Source organism: Sebastes umbrosus, chromosome 18 (assembly GCF_015220745.1).
Source record: "Sebastes umbrosus isolate fSebUmb1 chromosome 18, fSebUmb1.pri, whole genome shotgun sequence".
In the NCBI taxonomy this organism is placed as follows: Eukaryota; Metazoa; Chordata; class Actinopteri; order Perciformes; family Sebastidae; genus Sebastes; species Sebastes umbrosus.
In genome coordinates this window covers 13,103,991-13,129,486 of record NC_051286.1, presented here as the reverse complement: position 1 = coordinate 13,129,486, position 25,496 = coordinate 13,103,991, and the positions used below count along the sequence as shown (strand labels likewise).

At 38.3% G+C, this 25,496-nt stretch overlaps 2 protein-coding genes across 2 annotated transcripts; one reads left to right on the top strand and one right to left on the bottom strand.

Moving 5' to 3' along the window:
* Positions 1-8,222: 8,222 nt before the first annotated feature.
* On the bottom strand, positions 8,223-10,308 carry tmem18 (transmembrane protein 18). The gene is made up of 5 exons (XM_037751329.1): positions 10,120-10,308; positions 9,892-10,009; positions 8,916-8,970; positions 8,698-8,791; positions 8,223-8,604 (listed from the first exon to the last, which is right to left on the bottom strand). Exons 1-5 carry the CDS (start codon positions 10,210-10,212, stop codon positions 8,506-8,508), a joined length of 459 nt encoding a protein of 152 aa, XP_037607257.1. The 5' UTR covers positions 10,213-10,308; the 3' UTR covers positions 8,223-8,505.
* A 1,993-nt stretch (positions 10,309-12,301) lies between these two features.
* si:dkey-119f1.1 (uncharacterized protein LOC557127 homolog) lies at positions 12,302-25,462 on the top strand. Its single transcript, XM_037751260.1, has 27 exons — positions 12,302-12,434; positions 12,798-12,935; positions 14,136-14,271; positions 14,571-14,676; positions 15,040-15,176; positions 15,767-15,828; positions 15,963-16,043; positions 16,131-16,232; positions 16,538-16,657; positions 16,783-16,881; positions 17,032-17,178; positions 17,430-17,518; positions 17,656-17,820; positions 18,243-18,421; positions 18,749-18,950; positions 19,190-19,304; positions 19,649-19,809; positions 20,462-20,597; positions 21,095-21,175; positions 21,359-21,529; positions 21,707-21,844; positions 22,938-23,083; positions 23,239-23,364; positions 23,566-23,671; positions 23,978-24,130; positions 24,301-24,398; positions 24,989-25,462. Exons 2-27 carry the CDS (start codon positions 12,807-12,809, stop codon positions 25,080-25,082), a joined length of 3,279 nt encoding a protein of 1,092 aa, XP_037607188.1. The 5' UTR covers positions 12,302-12,434; positions 12,798-12,806; the 3' UTR covers positions 25,083-25,462.
* The last annotated feature ends 34 nt before the right edge of the window (positions 25,463-25,496 follow it).

Below are 25,496 nucleotides of genomic sequence, written 5' to 3'. Positions count from 1 at the left end.
ATACATGCACATGCCAGGGTACACCCTTAGACTGGCCAACAATTATTTTATTTAAGCTCCTAAAATCAAACTTCTTTCAACGGGAACTTGTTATATGACACTTTTAAGTAAGGCGTTTACATGTTTTAATGTTCAAATTATGCTTTATTTTTCTCATACTGACCTCTTTTCAACCTCTGACTGAAACACTCTGTTGGAGTCAGGGTCAGCTGGCCCACTCTGTTATGATTGGTCAACCAAATCAAACTCTTCGGACTATGCTCCAGCTCCGCTCTAACTAACTCTGTTTGAGGGCGTGCCAAACTAGCCGCTAGGTAGGTATTATGCAAATGTGTTACTTGGTGACATCACCACGTTACAGAAGAAAAGGCAGGACTTCAATGGAGGCGTTTCAGGCAGTTCAGTGTTTTTGTGGGGTTGATGTGGACTTTGGTATTTGTAACTTTGCAGAACTTTTACATGCACAAAAAAACTTTATAACACACTAAAGGAAAGGGGGAAAGCACAAAAGCAAAATAAGTCCTCTTTAAATCTCTGTCTTGTTTCTTCGTATACTAATTTAATTCTACTTACTGCTTTTATATGTCTATCCTTTTTACTGTCATTTTTATTTTTCTTATTACATTTTGACTTGTTCTGTAAAGAACTTTGGAACCGCTCAAACAACAAGTTATGATAGAATTGTTAGTAAATTGAATAACCCTCATAGTTGTTGGTAATAAATTGTTGGATTATACTATAGTATAGAAAGTTTTATTATGACATTTATGTGTGTGAATTTGATTATTTTTAAGAGGTAAAACAGCTTCAGTGTGTAATCCTTATTGTCATTTTGTAATAATAAATTAAATATGTTTTCAGTAGCTACTCCGAAAGCAAACGATGATGAACGAAGGTGATCATCATCTATCTGAACGTGTACTGTGGTAATTGATACAGGTTGATCGATGAGAGTGAGTCACTGAGTTCAAGCTCTGTAAGGCTTTTAGTCTCTATCCTGGAGACATACTGTATTAAAGAAAATATCTGGCGGAAATAAAAGTATATCATGATTTGTAATCCTTATCAGACAGTACCAGGCTTTATACATCACCAGTATGCAGAATATGTCTAATAAAACATATCTATATAATCAAGTTTATCACAGTGAGTCATTCATAAGCACACACCGAGTGACTCATCTATCACTCTGTATCAGTTATTCCTCTCTCTCTCTCCCTCTCCTTTCTCTTTATTGTATTACAGAGCATGCCCAGTCACAGTGTGACTCAACCACATGCTGCTAAAGGACTCCACCACCAGGTTAACATATGCTGCCTTCAATGATCAAAGCTGCAGGGTAACATTTTATTTCAACCCCCCTTCCCCCTTTATAAGTAATAAATGCTTAAAACACACTTTAATTTAGTTGTAAGCAAGTATAAGGACATTTTATTATAATTTTTTTTTATTAATGTGTGTGTCTACATTATAAAGGATGCATTAACTAGTGTTTTAATAGTTAATGAATGCTTGATAACACGGTAACATTGCATCATATACATAACTGTATATGATGATGACTAATTTTTTTTTTTTTAATGCAAGGCCTCCTCCAGTAACCTAATATTAATAATATTGTCTTTGGTAAATTGCAACACCCTCCCCATATGTCAAAGCAAAATAACACTATTGAGTTGGTACAATTCATTTTGCCATTAATAACTAAAAGCGCACTGGAATAGCTTTTGTGAACATAACACTGACATATAACTAGTGCGATAATAACTCGTTGATGCAAATTCATTGTAGCGCGCTCAGTTTTAAAGCTAGAGATACTGGCATCATATGAAACTACAAAACCTAAGGAATCCATTGGTACCAACCATGTCATAGCTTGTCACAAAGGAGCTTAAATAACGCTCCAAACTTACACTAAATTTGGAATAAAACATCAACTGAACAAAGGGGTCCCTTGACCTCTGACCTCAAGATATGTGAATGAAAATGGGTTCTATGGGTACCCACGAGTCTCCCTTTTACAGACATGCCCACTTTATGATAATCACATGCAGTTTTGGTCAAGTCATAGTCAAGTCAGCACACTGACACACTGACAGCTGTTGTTACCTGTTGGGCTGCAGTTTGCCATGTTATGATTTGAGCATATTTTTATGCTAAATGCAGTACCTGTGAGGGTTTCTGGACAATATTTCTCATTGTTTTGTGTTGTTAATTGATTTCCAATAATAAATATATACATACATGTACATATAGCAAGCATATTAGTCCACTCCCATGTTGATAAGAGTAGTAAATAATTGACAAATCTCCCTTTAAGGTACATTTTGAATAGATGAAAAATACGCAATTAATTTTCGATTAATTGTGGACAATCTTGTGATTAATCGCGATTAAATATTTTAATCGATTGACATCCCTAATCATAACCTTTTAAGTTGATAACTTGTTAGGAAACAGCTGCTTATTTAATCATCCAGATGTTACAGAGCAACATTATCATTCCTTTGGAGTTGTGTTTGTGGCCACCTGACGAATGTAAATCCAATATTCATTATTCTTTTAGCTCTGTTTTGGTCTCCACCAACTCCTGAGGGAAATCTCTGGTTCTTTAGCTGCTAAATACTCCACTATGTTCACCAGCTAAATGTGTCTGTCTGCGTAAAGTTGGGGGGTCCCTTCCCTACTTCCTACACCCCTACTTCCCACCCCCCCTACTTCCCACCCCCCCTACTTCCCACCCCCCTACTTCGAGCACCCTTGCTCGGACAACACCCATCTTTGAACTCTGCCTTCATTTCGATCTCAACTACACACACATTTTCACCTCAAATCTCATGTAACAAAAGCTTTTAGTACAGTGAACGTTATGAATGTTTGTTGTTAACACTGTAGAATCGACATGTAAACTTGGTATGGAAGAGAAAAATGCTTTAAGTTCATCCATATTTCAGCTATGCTGCCCTGCAGGAAGGTATTTTCACTGCTGGCACAGGATTTGTGGAAAAGTTGTTAAAACAGTTCTTATTAGCATAACATTGTAATAAATACAGAGTCCTGCCCAAATATATTCACCAGTAGATTATACACCACAGATGTTGAGAACCACAGCGCAGCAGCCAACATAAACTGTATGGAAATAGTGAGAGAGAACATTGTGACAGACGGCAAAAACATAATTTGAGCTCATTTCCTTTCTGTGCTCGAGATATAAACACAAAGCATCCTTGACTGTTTCTGGCCTATACGACATCTCCCTATTCACATTCTCTCAAATGCAGTAAAAATGCTCGTCAGGGTTTAAAACAGAAGCTGACGGAGAAGCTTCACTCACTGTCATTAAGACGAGGATCTGTGGATTCAACCAGACGTTTGTGAGTTGTGAGGACAGCTTGCAGGTGAACAGTTGAAATGTTTTTCATACATGAAACTTCTACATTAATTAGTTTATGATGTCACATGGAATTTATCAGATTTTGCAGCAGCTCCCTCTTGAGAAACCAACGTCTTTATATACAGCAGTTCCCCTTTAATGGGACAACCATACAAGCAGTGGGTCAGTTATGAGGCTACAAATTGATGCCGTGCAGCCAAACATTGTTGAAACCTACATAACTTTATTTTAATTTCTAGTTGAGATCCCAAAGTTAACAAAAATACCAAATATGTCAGGCTAAATTAGGGGGAAAAGGGTATAAAAAGATGCACACAACATCCATTTGGAGGAGTATTGCATGCTTAAAAACATGGATAGAGATAAGTGTAGACATAATATAGCTTCAATGAAGAGCTGCAACAACATAATGAATAAAAAAAATACTGTATAATATTAAGATGATATTAAAGGTACTTAAGGGTTCATACAGTATAAGGGGAAAACTAGTTGTTAAAGAAACAGTGTGAAACATTTCAGGGGATCTATTAGCAGAAATGGAATATATTATTCATAACTATGTTTTCATTAGTGTATAATCACCTGAAACAAAAAATCATTGTGTTTTCATCATTGTGAGCCGTTCATATCTACATAGGGAGCAAGTCCTCTTCAGGGAGTTCAACATGTCTCTACAGTACCCCGGAACGGACAAACCAAACAGTGGCTGTAGCGAGAGACTTTCACGTTTTTACGTTATCTGAAGGCCACTGTAGTTCTCCGACACGCTTGTGAAACTGCAATAACGTGAGCCGCAGAGTGCAAAACCGTTGTACCGCCAGCTGCCGTCTGACTTCCGTTTCTCTTAAAGTAGTGTTGTTATGGTAAGGATGGCCTCTGATGGAGGCGAACGGCGTTAACCACGGTTTTGCACTCGGCGGCTCACGCTACCACAGTCTTGGAAAGGGAGGAGTGAGCGGAGGAGTACTCAGCTGGTTGCAAATCCTACACACTGTACCTGTAAGGGTTAACGTCCTGCCATGGGATTGTGCTATTATCATTGATAACATTATAATTAGCCACATTTGACTCCAACACCATCATCAAGTGTGCTGACGACACAGCTGTGGTGGGCCTGATCACAACGATGAGAACCTGACCCCGCTGGTGTCGCAGCAACGACCTACTCCTGAACGTCAGCAAGACTAATGAGCTGATAGGAAGGAACTACACCCACCTTATATCAACGGGTCCTCGGTGGAGAGGGTGGACAGCTTCGAGTACCTTGGTGTTCTCATCACTGAGGGCGTGAACTTGGCGTTGCATACTGACTGTGGTGAGAGAGGCAAGGCAGAGACAGTTTCACCTCAGGCTCTTGAGGAAATTCTCGTCAAATACTGAGAAATTTCTAATCCCGCACTATCAAGAGCGTCCTGACGGGGAACATCACTGCCTGGTACGGAACCAAACCTGACCGCAAGGCCCTGCAGATAATGGTTCGAGGATATTTAAACCAGGTGCTGCAAGAATTTTGTTTTCAATGCACAAATTAAAGGAACTGTTGGGATTACATTTCACTGGAATTGGCGGCTACATTTGACTAATAAAATAAATCAAAAATGTATTGAATTTCAGACACTCCTAATATACATTGCATCAATAAGTCTGCATCCCTCGGCTCCCCATCTGTTACATTTTGACTGCACAAGGCCTCAGCTTTAGCTCACATGCCATGTATTGACTTGATAAATCCTTGATGAACATGTCAGTTTCTGGGAAAGAAAGTCTATGTGTCTTAAAGCTCAGTTTCATCATTCCTAGTGCAATAGCCAGCGTCAGTCTCCTACACTGATTGGCAACTTTATCAGTTAGGATTTACTGATGGGTTTACTTGTTTTTCCACTTGTCAGTTCGCCAACTTGATAATGAACTCAGACTTTATCTACCTGATCTCAATAGATATGACTCTCGCAGCTCATCTGCCTCCAGGTTCAATGAGTTGTTTGCTCTAAGATGCACTTCAAAGCGTCGTCTTGTGATCTTTGTCACGCACACTGTTCCCCTAGGTTCAGCCTGAACACATTATGGTCATCTCCTCAACCCTCCTTCCAACAGGTGCTTCTTTCTTTTATCCAAAGTGTTTTCCCCCACAAGACTGCAGCTGACTGCTGCTGCCGTGCAATGTACTGCTCTGCATGTCAAACCAGAGGAAAGCAGCCATATCTGAGAAACACAAGACACATCAACTGGTGGATTTGGCTGCGACTTATATCGGAGGACAGTGTCCACTCCAATCTTTAGTTTCACAGAGAAAAATCAACCTCTCAAACTTCTTTTGTACCTGTTCATTTAGACTCAAGTGTCTGGAGAAGTTGCATTAATTGAGATCTACCTAATAATATGCTTTTGTCATAAACTAAACATCTGTCGTGTGTGTGTGTGTGTCCTACACAAGAGATGGAGCCTTGACAAATCTCCACACACACACACACCACCTGCCCCATTAAAACACACCCATTCTTCTTCCTCCCCGTCCTCTCAGATAACTTCCCATGATGACACTCCAGTAGCTCATGAATCATGTAAACGGGTCCTGACAGATGAATGCAGGAAAAGCATACCAACGTACAGTATATCAGATGCATCTGGGAAACGAATAAGGAGTGATGTGAATAAGATAAAAAAAAGTAGGAAGTCTGAGGTGAGATATCCTGATTAAAAAAAAGTTAAAAAGTCTCCCAAAGAACAGATTGTATGACCGGTAGGACCTGTCTTGTGTCATTTAGTCCATACTGCCCTCTGGTGGCGCAACACGCATCCCCAGGCCTTTATTGAAACCATGAAGAAGTTTCAGTGTATTGACCTCCACATTTTGCTGCAGTGCTCATACACAAAAGGACACTTAAATAATTGGCTGACTGAACTGGACTCTTTCAGACGTACTGTGTAGCAGTTTCAGTGTATATTCCTTTAGCAGCTTTTGCCAGCTGCTAAAGGAATATACACTGAAACTGCTTTTGCCAGCATTAACCACAAAGTTGGCGGTGCGACAAGCATAAAAATGTGAAAAGGGAGCACATCCCAGATTTCAAAATCAAGGCTTACACACTTACAGTATAAATATTCAGTTCAGAAACATACACAAGGGCAGAGTTAACACACAGCTGGAAGTTGGATCCAATTATTTGGTAATCAATCTCTTTTCTTTTCACATGGCTGTAGATACAGCTGATACAGGGGCCAATCGCAGGCATAGCCTATAATTAAATGTGATCCAAACCCCATTACATACAATGTTGAACTCCACAAAACACTGTTCCTGGCCATTATTGGTTCACTATTAAGACAATACACTAGATGGCAATAAGGAGACACTTGAATAAACCTCATTTATTTTTAATTATAGGCTAATCCTACGGATGATCCTGTATCATCAAGTGGTCAGTGGTCACCTTCGTGCCGAAACGCTTAAGCATATATCTATTATGTCTATTGTGATGTGAGCCAAGTGAAATTAATTGTTAGTATTTTGTCGTCCTTGATTTTGAAATCTGGGATGTGCTGCCCTATCGCATTTTTGTGCTTATTGGACTTTGGGTCTAGCACTCCACCGTGAATCTCATTGTTGAAGCGCAACCTTCTTTACCAAAACATACCCCGGTCCCTACTGTCTGCATGTTGAACCCCAAGTTGCTCTCCGGCTGCTTTGCAGCAGCCAACTGCTCCTAAAATGCTTAGGATGTGTGAAATGCATAGGTCAAATTTCATGTATGTACCTGTACGTATATGACAAATGTAATACGTTTTCATTTTTATTATGTATTTTGCTACACTTACTCTTTGTTCATTGAAAAAATTCTCAAAATGAAATGTTTTTGAATGGTCCTCAGACATCTCTGCATACTGTATATTCTGGACTAGTTGAGACAAAGCATTTGGCAGATTTAATACACGGATAATCCATGCAAATTTAATAGATCGTGATTTGTAATAATAATGAATTCATAAAGACATAACAGGCTAAGAGGCCAGCAGATTTATACAACATTAAGCCTGCACACTAGCCTTTCTTCAGGGACGCTGGGTGCTGCTACTGACACCTACTAATGACACCTGCAGTGAAATGTGCTGTTGTGTCACTCCGACATATCGCAGCAGGAAAAGCAGGTGTAAATAACGTAATTAACAACGGCTGAATTCAATCTACATGTTTCAGTCTCAGGGTCCTGGTATTATTCATGTCGGATGTCACACTGTCATGATGTACTGGGACATTTGAATATTACGGAGCCATTGTTAATGTTATTAGTAATACATGAGCTTAGTAGTCAAAATGTCTGCTGTGAAAAAGCACAAAGAGGTTAGCCCAGTATCCTGAAACCGCCACCCCACTCACGTGGAGGACTGTGCCTCCTGGTTACTGACAGGTCATAAGACCTTTTTATTCCCCCCCCCACACACACACTGTGTGAGAGCTGTCAGACGAGTTTGACCGGTTCTGGGATGCAAAGCCAGTTAAGCTCGCATAACACCGATGTCTTTTGATGTGAGTTTAGCCCACAGTAGCCGGTGGAGAGTTTGTTGAACAACGTAAATGCCTCATGGTTTTCCTGTGAGATGCACAAAATGCAGAGGACTCAAGATCAAATTTGTCAATGGATTGATAAAGATCAGTCATGGATTTACGCTTAACCTATTGTAGTCCACCTTACACAAATAAGGATGACAGCATGATAACACCTGGTTCTTGAAGACAAAGTTATTTCTTCTCCTCTCCATTAATGCCCTTCTGCAGTCTTAAATCTAACTAAAGCGTTGCAACCTCCTTGAAATCAACAGTCACATAAAAGTCATTCATAAAACAATTTATCTTTTCTTTCAACACACTTTAAAACAACATTAAATACAAAACAGTAAATGTCCTTTGGTCCTTGTATATCCCATAGTGTACAGTATATTCAGCGGCATCTCGTTACCAGAAACGGACACCCAGTCCTGACCGACATCAAATCCTTTTTACGGTCACAAGCAGGAATCTGCCCTCCTCCTCCAAAATTCAGGATTAGCACGGCAGAGACACGGATTCTTAATTCCTCCCAGTGAAGCCCATTTTTGGACATAAAGGAGAGAGATCAGTCGCTCTTCTCTCTCTTCTCTCTGCGGATCTTTCGTTTGATCTGGAGTGTCTTCAGCTCGGTCATAGTGGAAAAGGTCCTGTACACCCACACCATCTGTCAACGTGCAACACAAACAGTCAGGTGTCGAGTAGTGTCTTTAACGTTTTATTTGATGTGACGAGGATGAGGATGAACGGTAAAGCTTACCACAATGATGACCGTATTCAGGAGAAGTGGAATAGAGTAGACCAAAGATATGAACATGCCCTTGGAATCAAAGTACTGGAACTTAGAAAAGGACCTGCAAAATAATAACGAAATTTTCTCAATGACTGTATGTGTTGTGTTTTTGAACAACAGAGCCTCTACACATTATTTCACACACGAAAGTAACAAAACAAAATACTGCTGAACAATAGTCTTACCGCCAGTTCATGGCTGCCAGCTCATTTAAATATTCAGCTGTGTACACCAGGACAACTGTGAGAGAGAGATAACATCAATCAGTAAACAATGAAAAGCACAGAATGATGATATGCACTGCAATAACAATACAGTTTGTCAGCCGCAATAGTAAACTTTCCCACTTTAGCTCTTGTTGAACAAATCAAAACAAGGTATAGAGGATTTACTGATGTTAACTGGTTTTGAGATATCTTAAATATGTTATTCAATCTTTATTGGTCTTATCAGTCTTTTTTTTTTTACAAAAGTTAAAGAGTGACATAGATGCAAATTGTTCCTTCTGCGAATCACATCCTGAAACTTGCTCTCATTTATTCTGGTCCTGTAAATATACATGTGAATTGTGGAAAGATGTCAATAATTTTAAACTTGTTAACATTTTTCTCAGATTTTGCACTGTACTATAGAAATATTATATTTAGTTGCTATGATTACAGTGACAAAGACAGTAATGCTTATTAATTTAATTTTAATTATCACAAAGTTCCACATTCACAAGTGTATATTTACCAAAAAAAAGCCTAATTTCTTTGTTATTATGAAAGAAATGGAATTATATATGTCAACAATTTCTTCCTCACAAAACAAAAAAGCAATGAAAACAATGAATGCATGCAATATCTTTAAAGTTTTTAAGTGAAATTATTATTATAATAATAATTAATATTATAATTATTATTATGTGGTCTTTTTTTTATTATTTTTTGTTTTTTATTCTGTTTTTTTTTATTATTTTATGTTGGTTTTGTTTAATTTCTGTTGTCCTTTTATGTTTGACACAGCTCTTTGTTTATGTTTTCGCTATGCTTCTTTTGTATGTAAATGTTTTTCATGTTTTCTGCTGTTACTACTGTCATTTTGAAATAAAAATTAAAAAAGAAAAAAAAAGTACCTGGAGAAAGAGGACCTATTGCTATCAATCTTTTATTCACTTACCCATCAGCAGGAAGTGACATATCTGAGCTCTGTAGTACCTGCACGTCACCACAGTCAGAAACAAACACACAACATGAAACACCAGCAGTCCGATCAGCCAAGGCTCCGACCACTGCACCTGAGAACAGAAAACACACACATCAGTGCTCATAGTGGGTAATACATGGCTCATTAAAGGCTATAATATGTCTATTAGCTCCTCGAGTCAGGACATAACACGTGACCTACAGACATGAGAAACGTCCCTATGGATGTGATTCTTAAGTTGCTGAACTCATCGATGGGGATGGAGCTGATGTTCTCTGCTTTCTGGTCCGTCATCTTCACAAAATCTTCTCTACTCAGCTTTTAGGCTCATGTGGATGTAAACAAGAGAAGAGAAGACGGAAGACGGAAGTGAGTCAAGTTTAGTGTTCTTCTTCATGAGGTTGTATTTGGTGGTTGGCGAACAACGAAACGCCACCATGTGGTGAGGAGGGTGCATCGACACGCTACATGGAAGCTGCTAAATAAAAAAATAAAATAAATTAATGAATAACTAAATGAATAAATAAATGAATACATAAATGAATGAATGAATAAATAAATAAATAAATGAATGAATAAATGAATAAATAAATAAATAAACGAATGAATGAATAAATAAATAAATAAAATAAATGAATGAATGAATAAATAAAAAAATAGATACAAAATAAATGAATGAATAAATGAATGAATAAATGAATAAATAAATAAATAAACGAATGAATGAATAAATAAATAAAATAAATGAATGAATGAATAAATAAAAAAATAGATACAAAATAAATGAATGAATAAATGAATGAATAAATGAATAAATAAATAAATAAACGAATGAATGAATAAATAAATAAAATAAATGAATGAATGAATAAATAAATAAATAAACGAATGAATGAATACATAAATAAAATAAATGAATGAATGAATGAATAAATAAATAAATAAATAAAATAAATGAATGAATGAATAAATAAATAAAATGAATGAATGAATGAATAAATAAACGAATGAATGAATGAATAAATAAATAAATAAATGAATGAATGAATGAATAAATGAATGAATAAATAAATAAATGAATTAATTAATGAATAAATAAATAAATGAATGAATAAATAAAAAATAAAAAAAAGATCTGTAGTCATCAGATAATGAAACAAAAATAGATAGCTTTAATCTCCTGAACTTCTTAAAATTACATAAAATGTGTAACTTTCTCCATTCATGTTTTAAAATATTTGTACAGTTGATGTTGTTTTGCACAATCTCGTGAGCACTACCACTTTACATTTCACTGCACATCCTGTATGAGTACGTGACATATAAAACTCTTGAATCTTGAATCTATTTTAGCAATTTCTGTCTCTCTTCCTTTTGAATTACAAATCCTTTTATATTCAATAAAAATACAAGTTATTTTTATTACTTTATTTTGAGATGTTAGAAGTCTATTACAGTCTCTCTCTGTGTGTGTCTCTCTCTCAATTCAATTCAATTCAATTTGCTTTATTGGCATGACTGTCAGGTGAACAATATTGCCAAAGCGTCAATTCAATAATAATAATAATAATAAAAAGAACAAAATACAAACAAAAACATATACATACACATATATACAATTCATTAAGCAAATTACAATATATAGATATTTAAAAAGAACATGGAAATGGTAGAAAACAATACAGAAATAATTCAAGTTTGTTGTGTCAGTAAAACAAACAGACAAAAACAATTAATAACAATATATTGCAATATCAAATGTATATATAAAAAAATAAAATAACCCCCCCCCAAAACCCCCCAAAAACATGAATGTGTGTCTCTCTCTCTCTCTCTCTCTCTCTCTCTCAATTCAATTCAATTCAATTCAATTCAATTTGCTTTATTGGCATGACTGTCAGGTGAACAATATTGCCAAAGCGTCAATTCAATAATAATAATAATAAAAAATAACAAAATAAAAACAAAAACATATATATATACACACATATATATATATAAGCAAATTACAATATATAGATATTTAAAAAGAACATGGAAATGGTACAAAACAATACAGAAATAATTCAAGTTTGTTGTGTCAGTAAAACAAACAGATAAAAACAATTAATAACAATATATTGCAATATCAAATGTGTATATAAAAAATTAAAATAAAAAAACAAAAAACAACAAAAAACATGAATATGTCTCTCTCCCCCTCTCTCTCTCTCTCTCTCTCTCTCAATTCAATTCAATTCAAATGGCTTTATTGGCATGACATAACACTGTACATGTTGCCAAAGCATATTCAAATGATGATTTTTTTTTTACAATAATTACATTCATAAACATCGATTAAATAAATAATCTCTCTCTCTCTCTCTCTCTCTCTCTCTCTCTCTCTCTCTCTCTCTCTCTGTCTTTGTTTACAAAAAAGCAAGTGATCTCGTTTATTCTCGCGAGATTTACCCGGAAACAGTGGGCGCGAATTCGATAAGCAGCAGTGGTCCTCGGCTGCTGCAGCAAACTACCAGGTAAGCAGTCACTCTATAAACTAACATACCAGTCCCTTTAATGTCTTATAACGACGCAAAACCAACCAAAACACACTCAGCTGCTGTCTGGTTACATAGTTAATCACGTCCTGTTTATCATGTAGCCACAGTTAGCCAGCTAAGCTAGTTTAGTAACGAGTCTAACCTGATGTTACTTGTTATCGTTACTGTTGTCATTGTTTACCTTTTGTTTCCTAAACACATTATGCAAACTAACAAAGACAAATGACACTTTAACTGGAGACTTCTTGGTCGCTTTTTAGAGTTAAAGCTTGGCTCTGTGCTAGAAACTGTGTGTTTACTTTCAGTTTCAGTTTCTTCCTCTCCCCTCATGTGATGTAGGTGGTCAATATGTCTAAAAGGAAAAGCAGCTCTGTCAGTAAAAAGCCCCATAAAAGGGTCAGACCTGCAGTGGAGGAAGACGAGGAAGATGAAGATGATCTGGATAGAGACCAGGAAGATCCTCTTCGAAATGGACAGGTTTGTACTGTCACTGCCATGCTGTAAAATATGTTTTCTTCTAGGTTTTTGTTCCTACAGAAACATTGCATCATCTATTATTTGTTTTAAAGGTCCCATATTGTAAAAAGTGAGATTTTCATGTCTTTTATATTATAAAGCAGGTTTAAGTGCTTTATAAATACTGTTAAACTATCAAAACGCTCAATATACGGAGAAATACACACAGCCCGTATTCAGAAATTGTGCGTTTGAAACAAGCCGTTATGATTTCTGTCCATTTGTGATGTCACAAATATACAATGTATAGGCCATTACTTGGTTTTAAACATAAACATTCTAAATATGTCCCAGTTTATTTCCTGTTGCAGTGTATGTGAATGACATCAGCTGACAGGAAGTAAACATGGACCCAAGCTGTTGCCTAGCAACGCAATTCTGTTGAAATTCCGTTGAAATTCACTAAAACGGAGCGTTTCAGACAGAGGGTGAATACGGGTATATTCAGACAGACGGTATGAGGAAAATAACGTTTTTTTTTAACATTACAGCATGTTAACATGTTCTAGTAGAAACACAAAATACAAGTATGAACCTGAAAATGAGCATAATATGGGACCTTTAAACAGTAGTTATATTACTATTGTTTCATATAAACTGGGGACAAAAAGTTGTGTTTGGTGGATTATTTCTCTGTTGTTACAATGCTAATGGTCATTGTATTTTACATCGTTGGAAAGCCTGTTTATTTACCTTCACAATTATGTCCAACTTGTAGGGATCATGCATTTGTGGGATGAGCAGCACAGCTGATTATGTGGGAAGCGCCCAAGAAAAATTTGGCAAAATGCTCTGCCAATGGTAAACAGTGTGTTCTCCTGTTGGTGTTGACTCTTGTTTTGAGTTGGTTGGTGGATTGGATGATTGAACTCTCTATCAGTAACAAGGAACAAACAAGACATATTGGCTATGGCTATTTTTCTTGGGCGCTACCCACATAGTCAGCTGTGCTGCTCATCCCACAAATGCATGATCCTTACAAGTTGGACATCATTGTGAAGGTAAATAAACAGGCTTTCCAACGATGTAAAATACAATGCCAATTAGCATTGTAACAACAGAGAAATAATCCACCAAACACAAGTTTCCGAACTTTTTCCCCCCCCAGTTAATATAATATATATTGGAGTGAAATGACATGCCCGGTTCACCTGTGTTCAGGGGCAGTCTGCTGCTGAGGTAGTGAGTGACGCAGGGATTGTGGAGAGCATCACACTGAAGAACTTCATGTGCCACTCTCTCCTCGGCCCGTTCACGTTTGGTCCCAATGTCAACTTTGTTGTCGGCAACAATGGAAGTGAGTGTAACAATAAAAGTGGATCATCATGCGGCCATCATGACATCATCACAATCCAATTCAATCCATCATTAATTGATGTGATCAGTGCTCGACTTCTCAAGTCTGTACTTTTAAGTTGTGCAAGTGCATTTATCATGAATGATCTTGTTAGTGTGTAATGCCTTAAACCTAAATCATGTATTTATGTAAACTTAAGTGAGGCTTTTTACTTCAAATGTAGATTGACCTTCATTCTGAAATACCCTCTATTTATATATATATTTTTTTTTTCTGTGCACAAATTGCTTATGTTACAGGTGGAAAGAGTGCCGTTCTGACAGCCCTCATAGTTGCCTTAGGCGGAAATGCACATGCAACAAACAGAGGATTATCCCTCAAGGGTTTTGTGAAGGAAGGAGAAAGGTAAACCTTGCACCACATTATCTAATATACATTCTTTCTATCATACAGGTTGTAGTTGCCTTTAAAAGCCTGTCAGTTTAGACAGCCATTCCACGAATACAGTTTCAAGTGGCTCTTCTCACCACCACTCTGCAACTTGAAGAAATTCAAGGGTCAACAAATCTTCCATGAAGACTTCTTTGCTTACTTACACTACAAATTTGAGAATGAATCAAGTTGTCTTTCTCTTTGAGAGAGTAGGCCTCTCAAATCCCATCATACAGTATGTTAAATCGTGAGAAGTATCACCTGCAAAAGTAACTTCTATTAAAAGTTGCATCACTTCACTCACAATAGATTTAATATGTGTTACTCTTTCCACAGCTCAGCTGATGTATCGATCACCCTGCGTAACAAAGGAAGGGACGCCTACAAACATGAGGTTTACGGTTCAGCCATCATTGTAGACCTGAGAATAACACGCGAGGGGCTGAGAACCTATAAACTGAGGAGCAAATCAGGTAAAGACTGTGAGGAGTTATGGATTACTCTTTTTGTACTACATTGTGCTCCTACAACAATATATCATATTTAAGTAGTAATTTTAAATGTCAACCACCTTAAAAAATGTATAAACAATTCACAACCTTAAAAGCTAAATAAGTGCAGAGCGCAAGTCAACCATCAGAAATTAAAAAGGCAACTAATTTGGTAATGGATTCATCATTTGAGATGGCAAACAGTCTTTTATATGTGAGAATTTGCTGCTTTTCAATGTTTTGACATTATAGTAAAATAAAGCAATTTGATTACGTCACGTTGCGGTTGAGGAAATTTTCACCAATTTCTGACGTTTGATAGACCAAAGGATTAATTGATAGATGGAAAAAGAAAAAAAAAATCAGATTGATCGATAATTATGATACATTGATAATTGTATTATTATTCACTAGTCATGATGACGACAAAAAGCAGCAGAGAAATAGAGTGAAAAAGAAAGGAAAATAAGACAAAGTTTTACGATATTTGTATGCAAGTTACCACTTCCTGTCGCTGCCTGAATGTGTATTATTAAGGAGTCATAAACCTATATTTTCTTTTCCTCTTATAGGTCAACTTGTCTCAACCAAAAAGGAAGAGCTATTGTCTGTCCTGGACAATTTTAACATACAGGTATGAGCTATGCAAGTAGTATATAGTACAATGTTGTTTTAATCTTCATTACAACCAGATGAAATCCTGTGGGATAAACCTTAAAACACTCACTGTGTTTGTGAGAGTGAATCTTTATTAACTTTCTTCCAAAGGTCAACAATCCTGTGTCAGTTCTCACTCAAGAGATGAGCAAATACTTCCTACACTCCAAAGGAGAGGGGGACAAATATAAGGTAATTATATATGACTACATTTTCTAAATGAGAATGTTTTTATAAACTTTGACTGTGATTTCTTTATTTTTTTAATTCCTCTTATAGTTTTTTATGAAAGCTACCCAACTGGAGCAGATGAGAGAGGACTTTGTCTACATCAAAACCACCAAGCATGTCACAGAGGATAAAGTTGAGCAACATGGCGAAGTAAGAATCAGTTTGTCTGACATCTTCATATTATAAGCAGCTATAACCAATATTTTACAGTAATAAAGTCTCATGTGACAATGTGACAATGTGTCTAGTAGCAAGCTTGTAGTGTCAATATTGCAAAGTTTCCGCTACCCCCCATGTGGCCAAACATCTGAGTTATTGCAGGATTAATTACAGTATATTGATGCAGGACTATAATATACTGTAATTAATTTTAAGGCTTCATTGTGGAGAGAATGTTTATTCCTTTGACCAGCATACACACAGTGTTTGATATGACCATATATTACATGTTACAGTGCTTGAAAGATTTGAAGCGTAAGTACCTGGAGAAAGAGGACCGTTACAAAAGCCTGGCATCATTTGAAGAAATGCACACCAAACTGGAGGAGTTGCAGAAGCAAATGGCTTGGGCCTTGGTGAGATCATTTTTCTCCCAATTTGGAATATCCAACCCCCTTTTATCCTCTCCCCCACATCCCTATGAAACTGGATTAGTGCAATAGAAACGATCATTCATCTCAACATTATTTATGTGTTGCAGGTGATTGAGATGGAGAAGGAGTTGGAGCCAATGAAGGAGAAGCTGCAGTCAGACAGACACTCTACCGAGAAATATGATGAGAAGGTGGATGAATGGAAGGTATGATACGTTTTGTAGTATTCACCATAAAATGAATGTTTGCCTCTGTTTGATAACTTGCAACTTAGCATTTGTCCATGCACAGCCCTCTTCTATCGTCTAACATTTAACCCCCCTACTTCTCTGATCTGCTTTTATGTAATAATGCAGAATAAGGTCGAGGAGGCTGAGAGGAAATCCAGGCAGATCCAGGAACAGTTGGAGGGGATCACACAGCAAGTCCAGGAGCTCCAGCCCAAATGTGCTGAGCTCAAGTCCGAGGCCCAGAGAAAAAACACCCTCCTCAAGTCCAGCGAGGTCAGAGTTCAGACAATGCATGCGTGAAAGTTCACCAAAGTTGAACCCCACACAAATGTGAAGATGCAAATTTGCTTCGCGATGGTAGTTTAGATGGAGTTTTTTTTGCCCCTTCGCTCACATAAAATGGAAGTGAACATTCGCGCATTTGATTATGTCTACCACAGTGAAAAGCTATGTATCAATATCGTTGTGACGCTTGTTTAGTAACTGACCAGTATTTCTCATCTTTCATTATGTGTGCGAACTAGGTCACTTTCCACAGATTCAAGGTTAACCTGAGGGACCTGGAAAAGGACAAGGTTCAGCTGTCCTCAAGGATAAATGATCTCAAGCTGAGGTACGACCTCATCTTGTTTTCATGTCTTCTGCGTTTTATTCAAGTTGAAATGTATTTATTTTGTGTTGACTCCCCTGTGTGCTCTTTCTTGTCCCTTTTTTCCCCCTGTCCTTCCCTTTTTGTTTTTATCCCTCTAGCATCAGTCAGACATCAGGAGCGGAAAGCCAGGCCAGGACGGAGCGTATGGAGCAGATACAGTCTGAGCTGGAAAGCACAAGACACCAAATCGCCACTCTGGGCCAACAGATTGACCAGTATGAGCACGCCTGCAGCCGTGCCAAGGAAGAACAAGGAAAGATGAGGTAGGGAAATAAAACTGGGCAATGTTGACGAATAAATCATGTCGGCAGAACCAGAAAGTGTTGGTTCAAGAAACCCCACACGGTACCTGACAGTTTTGAAGTTAAGCTGGAATAAATGTCCCTCAGTCTCTCTGTTCTGTCAATGCTTCTGAATAATTCTGCCAGTAATTTGATATGTAAATACAACAGCATTCGGGACTCCCTGGTCTTTTAGTCTTCATAGGCCTAATAAGGCTTCTCAGCAGTTAGGCTTTGAAACAGTTATGGGTGGACCAACCCAAATTAAAAATAGAAATTAGATTATTACTCCCTGCCAGCCCTAATTAGGAGATGATCTGTTGGATACATACAGCACTGGGATAACTGAAACAGTATTAGCCTCCAACATAATGAAAACACCCACCTCCTCCTTTTGTCTTCAGGAGAGAGCAAGAAGTGCTCCAGAGGTCCATTGAAGCCAACAGAAGGAACCTGCAGACTATGGAGAGCAGTCGGTCCAATCGCCTGCGGCGTTTTGGAGAGCACATGCCTGCACTCCTCAACGCCATCCAGGACGCTCACAGGAAGGGCCAGTTGAAGCAGAAACCTCGAGGACCTCTGGGTAAGACTTGGTGCCCAGTTGTGCGTAGGTGAAAATGTTTATGTTTCATGCATAATGAGCATAATGAAACACCCAATGTTACAGTGCACTTTGCCTGGCAGTATAATAAGATAAGTATGTAATAAGATGTGTTCTTCATCCATTGAAAGCAGAGCAATATTAAACCCATGTTTAAAACCTGTAAAAAGGTCACTCTGTCTTTTATAAAGTGGTATGTTAACCTCCATTTTGCTCTTCTTTTTTTTGTCCTTCTGTGCCAAAGGTCCAACAAAAAGGTGAGATCTGTGACAAATCACTTCTAACTTGCCTTCCTCTTCCCTTCTACAGGTCACCTTATTAGCCTGAAGGACCCAGAGCTGGCCCTGTCTATAGAAGTATGTCTTAAAGGGCAGCTGCAGGCCTTCACTTGCGATAACTATGACGACGAGAGGGTGCTGAAGGGCCTCATGGCCAGAGTGTTCTCAGGTGGCCGTAGACCCACCATCATCACCAGCCATTTTATCCAACATGTCCATGATACAAGACAGAAGTGAGGCCAAGTACAATATTCACAAATACATTTATAAATTTATAAGAATGACAGTACATCGATTTAGCCATGTTTGTGGCAATAGTATGGTAGTTTGAAACACATACAGAAACTGATAGGAGTACATATTAACTGACATGAATTCAAGCCAACCACAGGTGTTACTTTAAGGACACATGTTGCATGAAGAATCATTTTTTAATGTACAGTGGTCTCGGTTGTTTTTGTCTTTGTGTCAGGGCCGTGAATCACCCTGAATACCCCTCCGTGCTTCAAGCTCTAGAAATCGAGGACCCGGTTGTGGCCAACTGCCTGATCGATCAGAGGGGTATAGAGAGCATTCTCCTCATTAAGGTAATAATCACTTGCCTCACCAGAAAAGAAAGTCCCAGTAACACAAGATATGTAGCCATGTACTTGATGTGAAATATCTGCAAAGACCGGTTAGACATATCTTTTATGTATGATGTAATACAACATACCACTTTGGTATACAAATGATGTGGTAGGTAAAGCTATTTTTGACATGCATGTGCTAAAGTTATCTAGCCGACTGAGTTAGCTCTTTGAATGCAACTTTTTAATCTAATCACACCAGGATGAATCAACTCTATTAACACCTTGTGTACAACATTTTAGTGTTCACATGAGTCGGTGAGTTTTGTTTTTTTATTGTATGTGCATGTGTGGTTGTGCAGAATCGAACAGAGGCTCGGAAAGTGATGCAGAACAGAAACCCTCCTCACAACTGTACCGTGGCCTTTTCCAGAGAGGGAGATCAGATCTTCACTAACCGCAGTTACACTGCTGAGCAGACCAGAGCCAACTACCTCTCGGGAGACGTTGAGGAGGAGATCAGGTGTGTGTGTGTGTGTGTGTGTGTTTGTGAGAAAGCAAAGAGACTAATTCTACCTGACGAACCAGTCGGGGTAAAAGCTTTAACAGACCGGGGGCGTCTTTGTTGTGTGTTTAATTTGCACGTCAATTAGGGCTTTCGCACCGTGAATAAAAGCATCAACCAATCACGTTGTGCGGAACGGGTTGAGTTGCAGCTATATTTATAAAACAACAACACAGAGGCTTCGTAGTCTGAAGCAAGACGGCAAACTTTATTACTTTACTTACTTTATTACTTAATACTTTTAACCTTGACAAAGGCAGCGCAGACAAGATCCACTCCTTCTGTTCTTACCTTTCACAATAAAAGCCCTAGATATATAATATTCACAGGCGAGTATTTCACATTTTCTTGTTGTTTATTCGTCACGCCCTCCGGTGTGTAACGGTCTTAAGAACTACACTTCTGGTCACCAGGGGCCATCTCCATCTCCAGCTGACTTTTTGGTGTCTCTTGGTGTTGTCATGTAAACCATATCTTGTATTTAGGAAGACTGTGTATAGATTATGTACTTGTTTGACTACACTTATTAGGATATACACACTGTACATGTCACATCAGGGAGTAGTTATATAAAGTTTCTCTGTCTCCTGGTTCCTCTCTTTACTCTCAGGCACTTGCAGAGGGAGATGGAGAACCAGAGAGGTCAGGCAAATCGTTTCCAGCAACAGATGAGGAAATTAGATGAAGACATCAAACAGAACGAAGTGCTGCTGAGAAGAACCCAAGTAGAGCAGAGGACGGCCAAAGTAACGCTTTTTACCTCTCACAAACATCTGTAACACTTATTTTGAAAATGATTCAATGTCTAATGATGATTCCTTATCTTTTATGTGTCAGGCACGGACACTGATATTGAATATGTTGCCTTTAATATTTGAAAACAAAATCATTTTTTTGGATTAACAGTTGTTTTGGACAAGAATAATGATTATGCCTCCCATGGAAATTGTCACATACTTAATACTTTTTAAGAGTTTCTTCTACATTTTTAGTTTCAATGCAATTCAATATGTTTTTTTTGTCATTATTATTATGTCAGAGTTTGGCATAACAGCTTAATACACACAGTTTTTTACAGTTATTTCAAATAGATGCGTAAATATAGACTAAACATTTACCCTTTCAGTTGGAAAAAGACAAAATAATAATACTAAATCAAAATTGAATTTCCAAATCAAATTTCTAGTATTCTACTCTGATATATTTTATGAATTTGCTCATGCAGTTTGTGTATTTGTTCCAGGACAAGGCCACGAAGCTACAACTGGAGCTGACAGACCTACAAAATATGGAAGAGCCTCAGTCAGAGGACCTCAGTCCCCTGGTTTGTACATCAATGCAGCACAATAATCAGACTTAAATTGTACTCATCTCAGTAGATACGCATGTGGAAAATTCTGACTGAAGAAAAGGTCCCACAATAAATGTATGATCTCCAAAGAATTCACATTCAAGTCAGCAATATTTTCGCTTCATGTGATATGCTGCTGTCGCCACTCTACGACAGGAGGAAGATTTTCAGGAGATTGTGACCAAGATCTCGTCCAAGCGTGCCGAGTACGATGAGGCACGAGCTCAGATGGCTGAGTTGAAGGCCGCCTATGAGAAGGCGGAGCAGGAGTACAAGCAGCAGAAAGAGCAGATCAACACGATCGCTGAGGACGCCGACCCAGTCAAGGTAACATTGTGGACCAACCCCAGGTGTCCAGAAAGAAAGATTTAGATTAGTAACCTTGTAATTCTACTTGTGGAATTCCCAAATTGAATAAATTATTAATTGCGCCAAAAAGGTCTCAGCTGCCCGCGGTCCAAGCTCATTACTCTTTGTGCGCTTGTCCTTGTTGTTCTACTTCAGGAGGAGCTGAGTAAGACTGATCAGGACGTGATGAAGTGCAAGCATCACAAGAAACACTATGACGAGAAACGCAGTGCCCATCTCCGCAACATACAGGCCCTTGAAGCCAACCTGGAAAGCAAGGAGCAAGAACTTCAGGTGGGCCAAACAGAGATACAACGTGAGGCAGAGATGTTCATCACAGGGCTTCATGGCTCAGTTAAAAAAAATGCAATTACAAGATGAACAATTTCTTATCATTTTATTTAGTTTTTTCTTTTAAACCAGAGGGGAGAGCTGTCTGCTTTCAGTAGATGTAATAGTGTAGGTCTTAGAACCAGATTTAAAGTTTGAGATCAGAGAAAAACTTCCATTAATGCACACAGCAGCACAGAGCACACTTATCTTATCAAAATTGACTGATCCTAAGTTCCACCCCTCTTAGTTACTGTTGCTAGGTCAGAAAAGCTTGACAAAAAGAAACTTACTTCAACATACGTTGGGGCGGCATAAAGCAGAGATAATATAAACAAAGAAATCATGCAGGTTTACCAGAAACTCAGAACTCCAGCGGGGCCTCCAGCAGCGATATCTCTTTCGGCTAGGAGCTTCGCCTCACTGCTCCGCCGGCCCCCACTGGGAGCCAACACCAACACCACGCTGCTGGAGACCGAGGCCGTATTACTGGGACCGCTGGAGAGAAGGGAGGCACAGGAGAACCAGAACCAGGATGGTGTGGGGCAGACATTCAGACCCTGCTGCTGCAGTAAAATGAGAGGTTTTCTAAAGAGACTCTGGTGCTCGGAAACACTACCGCTTTTGTCTACAAGGACCTCCAAAATCAACACAAAATGAAAGTTCCTCATAGTGACTGTGACTATATACAATATAATGTGTCTGTGATATTGTTACCTTTGAACAGACATAGCATATCCAAGTATAACCCAACAGTAAAGGGTAAAGTTGACCAAGGTTCAGCAGGCTTCCAAGCATGCTCAGCTGCTATTGGAGCACAGAGTGAAAAGGGGCGGGATTTAGGGTCAGTCAGTTGTGGACAGCATTTGCAATATTCCAACGAAAGCAATGACGTTTTATTTTTGTTTCTTTTTGTAGCCTTTGAGCAGTGTTAATTTATAGTATATACTTTGTTTTTGTGAGTTTAAATAATTATGAATGTCATAGATTGTGTACATTATAGTTTCACCTGCATCGTGTCTCAGAAATTGATGATTTGTTTCAACCTGCGGTTCAGACATCTGTGGCCAAGGCCAAAGAAATCTGTCCAGAGCGCCTGGAAGTACGACGGGCGGCCAGGAGTCTGGACAGCGAGATCAACCGTCTCAAGGTGAAGATCACTACCCAGAAGGAACAACAGGGGGACCGCGAGGATGTTGTGAGGTATGTTACCGAGACGGATGATAATGTAATGACTGCCATGTAGTGGAGCATTCTTTTCCCCACTTCATTTACACCATTCTGAAATGTCCCGTATGAAATTAATTCATGTTAACATGTAAACCTTCCTCTGTCTTACCTTTCTCTCCCATGTCCAGGCAGTATCAAGAAGCTCTCGAGAACTACAAGAACATGGCACATCAAATGAAGAACCTCAACAGCTTCATCAAAAGTCTCGAAAGTGTGATGAACGACAGACTCCATGTTTACGCTGATCTCAGGAGGTAAGTTGTTGACAAACTGTGTCCAGGAAAATGGCCTTTACAGTGCCAAAACATGACATTAAATGCTCTTTAATCTTCAAACTAATGGATTAGCAAACAAATCTGTTGATTGTGTCGCTTTGTGTGATCCTCGATTTATTATCCCTCTGCCGTCCTTCCTCCCATCATGTCCATTTGATCCCTTTTCTTTGCATCTCCTAGGTTCCTCTCAGCCCGCTGTAAATACTACTTTGACAGCATGCTGGCCCAGAGAGGCTACACGGGGAGTATGGCCTTTGACCACAAGAATGAAACCCTCTCCATCTCAGTAAGACACACATTTCATTCATCAGTCAAACACTTTAGTCTCTTTTTCCCTCTAAACTTGTACATTGAAGTGTCATTCTGTGCAACACCTGTGAACTTGTACATTAAGTCACATGTGAGAGTTGGCTTTGCAGCATCTAGTCTATTAAAAGACAGACTAAACGATATAGCAGCGAGGTTCAAGTTGAAGAACATTGATTTTTTATTTGTTTTCATTGATTGTCATTACTCGTAAAAACACGAGGCATGACTGCTACAACTTTTTATCCAGGTGATGTAAACTGATTTCTCCTCTACTTTTCTGTAGGTGCAGCCCGGCCAGGGAAACAAGGCTGACTTGAGTGACATGCGCTCTCTGTCCGGAGGCGAGCGCTCCTTCTCCACCGTTTGCTTCGTTCTCTCTCTTTGGGCCATCACTGAGGCGCCTTTTCGCTGTCTTGACGAGTTTGATGTTTACATGGTAACAAGAGACAGTTTTTAATCTCTAGTTTCAAAGTATTGAATAGGCTTTAGAGGGAGAAGAGGGAGATTGGACATTTGGTTATATGCAAGATCCTTATCTTGCTGTGTTCAGCCATATTTATCAAAAGATTGTATGAGTCTTTGAGGGTTTTTGTTTTGTTCAATTAGGACATGGTGAACAGGAGGATATCAATGGACATGATGCTAAAGGTGGCTGCCAGTCAGCGCTACAGACAGTTCATCTTCCTCACCCCACAGAGCATGAGGTACAACATCTCTTTGTTTATTTATTTGTATATCCAGTTACTATATATCCACTTAGTAAATGAGCTATGATGTACAGCTGTAACGATTAATCGATTATTTGTATTTGTATTATTCGCCAACTATTTTGATATTGATTAATCAATTTGAATAATTTTTTAAAGTAAAAAAAATAATAATTCTCTGATTCCAGTTTCTTAAATGTGAATATTCACTTCTTAATTAAATGAGTAAATACTCAGTACTCTTCATTTGTCAAGTACTTAATTTAAATATACAAAAATAGTCTTTATCATGTGGTTATTTCATATAGACTTTTTATTTATTGAATTACCAGAAAATGTGCTATATCGTGATATACATCATTATTGAGATATGAAATTACCTATATCGGGATAGAAGATTTTGGCCATATCGCCCAGCCGTATGAGAAAATAATCAACAGATTACTTAACAATGAAAATAATCGTTAGTTGCAGCCGTAGTTCAGGAGTAAACACCATGTGCTTTTTAGTATGCTGCTTATTTTAGTGGGAAAGGCAAAGGCTCGGTCACATTGTCATCTTTGTTGCATTTCTTCTTTTTGTTTCAGCTCTCTCCCAGAGAGTAAAATCATCCGCATCCTCCGGCTCAAAGATCCAGACCGCGGCAACAACGCACAAAGAAGTCAAGACGAGGACCAGTAGTATCGCTAGCTGGTTATTTAACATCAAATGAGGTAATGATACCACTAGCCGGTGCTAAAACCCTCCATTAGGACAGGATGTTTGCTGAATCCCGTCTTTTGGGGACGGTTGTTATGTTGATGAAGCCTGATACAAATTGTTCATAGTTGTTTAGTAGGCAGTGAGTTAAGTGTTTTGTACTACAACAATGAAAACAAGGACCAATAACATTTTGTAAACATTGTTCCATAGAGGAGTACTGCACAGGACGGGGAAGCATTTTTATATCCACTGCCAAATCAACTGTTGTGTAAAATGTCTAGAAAACGGGCACATTGAAGAGTGACATTATTGTAAGAAATATTTAATATTCATTAAACCAAACAAGTTAAGAGACAAAAGCGGTGTTGGTGTTTTGTATGCATGGAAGCACAT